This window comes from Poecilia reticulata, linkage group LG16 (assembly GCF_000633615.1).
Source record: "Poecilia reticulata strain Guanapo linkage group LG16, Guppy_female_1.0+MT, whole genome shotgun sequence".
Classification (NCBI taxonomy): Eukaryota; Metazoa; Chordata; class Actinopteri; order Cyprinodontiformes; family Poeciliidae; genus Poecilia; species Poecilia reticulata.
The window spans coordinates 31,608,165-31,614,179 of NC_024346.1; the positions used below are offsets into that span (position 1 = coordinate 31,608,165).

General features: G+C 40.8%; 1 protein-coding gene across 2 annotated transcripts in view; it reads right to left on the reverse strand.

Annotated features, from left to right (window-relative positions):
* The window catches only part of c25h12orf75 (chromosome 25 C12orf75 homolog), a 9,706-nt gene extending 6,916 nt beyond the window's left edge, over positions 1 to 2,790 (reverse strand). The window contains exon 1 of one of the 2 annotated variants that reach the window (XM_008432791.2): positions 2,250 to 2,640. In XM_008432791.2, the coding sequence (XP_008431013.1) occupies positions 2,250 to 2,292 (43 nt within the window). In that variant the 5' untranslated portion in view covers positions 2,293 to 2,640. Of the gene's footprint in view, positions 1 to 2,249 lie in introns of both variants that reach the window. The other variant, XM_008432792.2, reaches the window with a different exon arrangement.
* Between the last annotated feature and the right edge of the window lie 3,225 nt (positions 2,791 to 6,015).

Genomic DNA, 6,015 nt, shown 5'->3' on the forward strand with positions numbered 1-6,015 from the left:
ATAAGAGTTTATTTTCTCCTCATTTTGATGTTTATGGGTGAACAAAATTGCCAAAGAAGTGACGTATCCAAGCTTATTTTTATAAAGGTGAAGAGGAAGAAAAAAATGTGGAAGAGAAAAGGTACAGAAGCAGCCAGATAACCTGTGATYCTCTGGAGGATTATGATACAAAGTCATTTTAAGAATTTGAGAGAGATTCAGAAGATGTGGATAGCGACTGGTGTCATAGATTTAAGTGTAATCAAACACATAGTATTACCTAGAATATTTTACTTTACCTAACATATTTCTTCTGACTGAATAATATGGGTTGAAGATTAGGGATATGCCAAGTAGGCCCATAGATTCAAAAATTGCAAAAACTACTTGTGGAAACAAGCCAAAAGCTGGTCAGCAATTTTGAGGAGCATATATCTGCTGTAATGCCTACGAATATTTTTCCACTTATTATTAGTTTCAGAGTGTAAACGATAAAAATAATATACTTTTTTCAAAACTGACACCTTTTAAGTAGTTTCTTTTTTAAAATCTTTTGTGAAATTCTTGACTGAATGAACAAAGAGCTTCACTTTTTAAAATAATTTCCAGAAATAATGTTTTCTCTTTGTTGGTATTGTAATTCATGAGATGCTCTTGAATGTTTTCCTATGACAACTTGACTCAAAGTGATTGCTGATGACGAAGCCTRCCCTGGTCTTCCTCAYAAACTGCTTCGGTGTTTTATTATTTCGTGAAATGCATGKGAGGGTTTTTAAATGAAGCTCAGACATATTGCTGCAGCTGTGCAGAAAACAAAACCGAAGGAGGAATTTCATCATTAGTCTGCACTGAGAAAATGCAATCAAAAGAGTTCTGATTGTTTATGAAGTGCCTTAGTACCCAAAACCAAACCAAAAGTTAAGTTTTGTATGGGTGCTTTTTTTTTCTTTATTATGCAGCAATCTACAATAATAAAGCAAATATCTATAACTATATCTAAAGTGAGTTTGATTGGTCTGACAGAAATATCCGGCCATAGTTGCTTTAATTTTGTCCTTTGACACAGACCTGGCATCAGCTGGCATGGACAAATGAGACAATTCCCAATTTGTCAGAGTGACAGGATGACACACACACACGCACACACACACACACACATGCACGCACACACACACTTTTGACACACTTCTAATCGCTGACCTCTGAGACTAAGTCAATAAATAATGGATGAGGCCGACCGAAGACGTCCGGCTGTCACGGACAAACAAGGTCCAGCCCACAGGGAGGTACTTAGGTGTTGTTTACAGGCCGTGGAACCTCAGCGTGGATCGCATTTGGACCTGGCTGCTACGTCAACATGCCTGGCAAGTACTGATTAGGTACCTGCAAGCACACGCACGTTTGCACAAGCACAAACACACCCATCACGCTGCTTTAATGGGCAGTGGTGCTGGTGAGGTAATTCTGCAGCTACTTCAAACTAATTATTACCTAGACAGTATTGCTGGTGTGTGTGTGTGTGTGTGCGTGTGCGTGTGTGTACACGCAACCCTGGAGATTTTCTCAGGTGTAATTTAAAACAGTCTGAGCCAAGTGAGTGAGATGTGCTGGGGGGGGAGATAAGCAGGACGTCTGGGTGAGGGTTAGAAAAACAATTTGATAAGAGAATATCCTCCGTTCACACGTGTCCTTCAGGTTTTTACGAATCAAAGTCAGGAGTTGATTTAGTATTTCAGAGGTGCCTGCGTTCAGGACACACTCTGTATMCGTCAAGTGGGGAGACAAGGATGAGTGAATGTCAGTTTTGCCTTKGAAAGCAAGACGGCGACGGAAACAAAAACAGACAAACTAAAAAGGAATGCCCAGATGTTGCAACTGTATGAAAGTCAACATGTTTGTAGAGATGCAGTCGAGTCTTAGATTAGGGCTTTTGCCAAACTAGACTCGGCCTCTGCATCTTTAGGGTATTAACTCTTAAATGTGAACATAATTGTAAAATGCAAGAAGGATTCTGTAAATKTCTTGTCATTAATATAGAGCAAGAAAGATTTTTAGACAGGGCAGAAGATGTTTTCATGAATGAAGTCAAGTAACCAGCATGCACCCACAAAGATGTGCTTCCTGAGCGTAAGCGCTACCCCCGACAGACTTCATGTACCCCCAAAACACCTTCTCCTCCTTCCCACAGAGACGGTGACAGCCTCTCACTCACCAACCAGCCATCACGCCGCTGACTGACACATCCACACGGAGATTCCTGAAACACTCACCCCCTCCTGAGGTGCTGGTGGCTGAGGAATTGCCACAACCCATTTTGCATCGATGCAGCCACAGTCTAGGCAGAGCGGAGACGTTCAGTGAGAGGAAGGGTGAGGAGGAGATGAGGAGGGAAACCCGCGACACATCGGAGGGAGGAGAAGGAACTCAGGGGGGTGGGGGACGGTGGGGAAAGCAGAGAGGGAAGGTCAAAGAAATGACTCGGAGGGATGCCCTTTGGTGGCGTGCCTGAGTCCTGCTCCCGCCTGCCCCGCAAAGCCACAGAGAGCTCAGATTGAGGTGAAAGCTCTGAGACGCTTTTATACGTACACACACTGAGACGGAGAGAATGACAGCAAAAGAGAGAAAGGGGAAGAGAGACGGGGGGGAGATAGAGAGAAAGATGCTTTGCCCTCACATGATTTGCTCTTTTTCTCCACCCTGACATGGTTGCCCGGGAAACCAGGGTAAAGAAGGCGGAGGGTGGAGTGTGACTTTAACCAATGGGGAGCTTCAGTTTTGCATGAAGGTGTAAAAAATTGACTGTTTTAAAGGGCATCAATGCATCCGCCTGTGGGAGAGAGAAGCTCACGGTGAAATTCCCGTSTTTGACATCTGGAGCCCTCAAAATTCCGGTCAACCAAAAATCTGTCCCCGTTTATTGAGACTGACAGTACCATAAAGTTTTAAATAGCTTAAAATTTGTCTTAAGAATTAGAGAAATAGGCAAAGAATAATCCTTGATAGTAATAATCTGCTACCACTAGTTTTGTGTTGTTTTGTTCTACACAAATTTAATCATTTCTTTGTGTTTGAGCTTGACTTGTTCAGAAATACATCTTCGTCACTGACTTTCAGCCGATCGAACGTGGCCCATCCATTCAGATTCATCCTGGTCTGGAATGAAACTGTTGTTTTGAAGTTGCTAATAGTAAGAAGGGACCTAAATCAAATTCCGCTAGAGCCCTAAAGCAATCGCTTGGGCTGAACCTCTTTTGTTCAGAGGTTTTGTTCAGCCTATGGACAAAAGAGGCTGGAAGAAGCGGACTGAAGCTAGCAGCAGCATGTGTATCTATCCACAGCATCTGTTGGGTTCTGTACTGACACAGGCTGAATGGCCAGTCAGAAAAGAAGAAGTCAGTTTCTCCACAAGCTACAGCAAAAGTCAGATTACACTTTGCAAATGCACTCAGTGGAAAACACTGTGACATTTGTTCTGTTATCTGACTAAGCCTGACTGTGAAGTACAGGGGTGGAAGCATCACGCTGCAGAAAACACTGGTGGTGTTCACAGTATAAAAGGCGTCACGAGGAAGGAAGGAACATTGTGTAGAAACATTGTAGCAACATCTGGAGATATTCAGAGGAAAGTTCAAACTGGGGCARRAAAGGATCTTTCAAATGAACAATGACCCTGTCGAAGTCCAGTGCAGCGTACACTTGCAACAATTTATCACTCTCATTATTTTTGACATTTAGAAAACACTACAAATTTTGGAAACTGACAAAACAAAGTGTTTTAGTTGAATGTGACAATATAATAATATATGTTGAAAGCTGTAAGATGATGTAAATGCATTACTTTTAATTGATTGTGGTCAAATGKGTTTGAATTTTCTAATAATGTTTAATGTGAAGACTAACAAGTTAGCCTCGTCCTTCAGTCGTTTAGACCTTCCCTTTCAAAAGAAACAACAAARATATTCTTGATTACTCTAAACAAAAAGGAAATGAGAGACGGCAGGGATCTTAATGATGCACAAATTTCATTACAACAATCTGTCAGCACAACTAAGGAACACAAAAACAAGACTCGCACAGAGAAAATGGTTCTGAGTTCCCAGATGATATTTTGCTTTCTTTTATCCTTGCACTGTCAGTCAATACATTCCCAGCAAATCTGTAAAATGTATATCTAAAATAGTTATTTTTCTGATTAGTGTGTTCAGTTGGATCAACATACTCTGTTTCTTGAACTTTCTCTGGTGATGTGAACTTAAGTTTGAACTCTTCGTGTCAGCAGACATCAAGGAACCCTTATTGTGCCTCTAGTAGCTCTTGTGGACCTCYAACAGAATCTGATTGGCGGGCTTTCTTCTAAGCTGGTTTTTGATAGTAATCGTGTTCCTAGATTCTCGTTTGTAAGTCGATTTGTGTAAAATGAAGAAACATTTTGTGCTGCATTCACCTGTGTTTCTCCAAATCCATCCCACAGATCATGTAGACAGCAGCTCTCTAGCATCTGTGGATGTCGGCGTCACACAAACTTCCCATGGGAACCCTTCACGATGCAGATAAAATCTTGATGCGAAGCGTTTGGGTGAGATATATGACTTCACACCGGAGCTAAATGGTTCTGGATTGGTGTACAGATACAGTTCTGAGCTCACAGCTGGGCTGGTTTAACCAAATTGTGGGGAGAAGTGTCACCGCAAGGATTTATAGCTTCTGTGTGGCCAAAAAGAAAATCCTCACCACAAAACATGCCCCATGTTTTCTTTTTTCCTTGTTCAGCTGGATCTCCCTTCTATGCAGGATGCACTGAGAAAGAGCATCTAGATTCTAGAATTAAAAGCAGACTTAGTGGTGCCTTCAAGTTTAACAACTTAGTATAGTGAGAGTGCAAAATGCACTGTCTAATTTGGACAGTAAAGCAACACAAGTCTATTGGGATGAAGAAGGGAAGTCTTTTCTGCTCTGCCTGGGAGCGTTTTGACCTGCTTGTTTAGACTGGCCATATGCAGCACAATGAACCGCCTTGATCAGTTAGAACATTATTCAGATCTTCAAAAGCCTTTAATGGGCTTTTTCTCACTTCATAGCCAAAAGCCAAAAGTAGGTCTTTGAAGTTTTCCAATAAACAAACACAAGGAAGACTGTTTATTTTGGGTTCAGCTGCTGCAGAGCATCAGATCAAATAATTAAGATATCAGTGGGATGTAGATAGGTGCACTGAAGGGTCAACTTTTTGATAGCTTCATGTGGAAAGATTTGTAAAGCTAAAGCTTCCAAGCTTCTGAATGAGGAAATTCTGAAAGCTAAGGGAGACCTGCTGTACTGGACTTTGACTGGGTCAGTCCGGTCCATACTTGATTCAAGATGAAGCATGGACAAGTATATTTTTATTTATCTGTGCCTGCTGAAGAAAAGTTTCTCCACAACATGATGCTSCCACCGCCATGTTTCACTCTGTGTGCTGTKAGCTTTCTGCCACACAGTGTTTTGTATGTATGCCAAAATATTCAATATTGCTCTTATCTGACCAGAGCACATTCTTACCTTTAGAAAATAAGACATTAAATATTTAAGGGTTGGTTATTAAAATTTTAATTCAGAAAAAAAAAATAATTTTATTTTATTTTTATGAAACTGAGGCTTTTATCTTTTAAAGACTTTGAGGGTCACCCACACATCATACAGGCTCCAGCTCTCAATGTTTTTGACCATCAGCACAAAACATATTCACTCATTGGCTTTTAATACAGAGACATTAAAACGTTTTACTGTTTTAGTTTGTGGTTGCAAAGTCAGTATTATAAGTAATTAGATCTATTTTTTGATAAAATGTGTTTAAACACTTTGCCTGCAGAGTTTCCACGTGTTCCTCTCTCACATTTTTATCAATCCACCACAATAACTGGTTTGATTTATTACCATTCTCTTACAGAAACCGGGGACAACTGCGCTGAGAACTGTTATTATACACCTGCTCAACCACTGAGCCATGCACCGCCCCAAAAGTGCAGATAAAAAAAATACAATATGGTAATAGGCCTATAT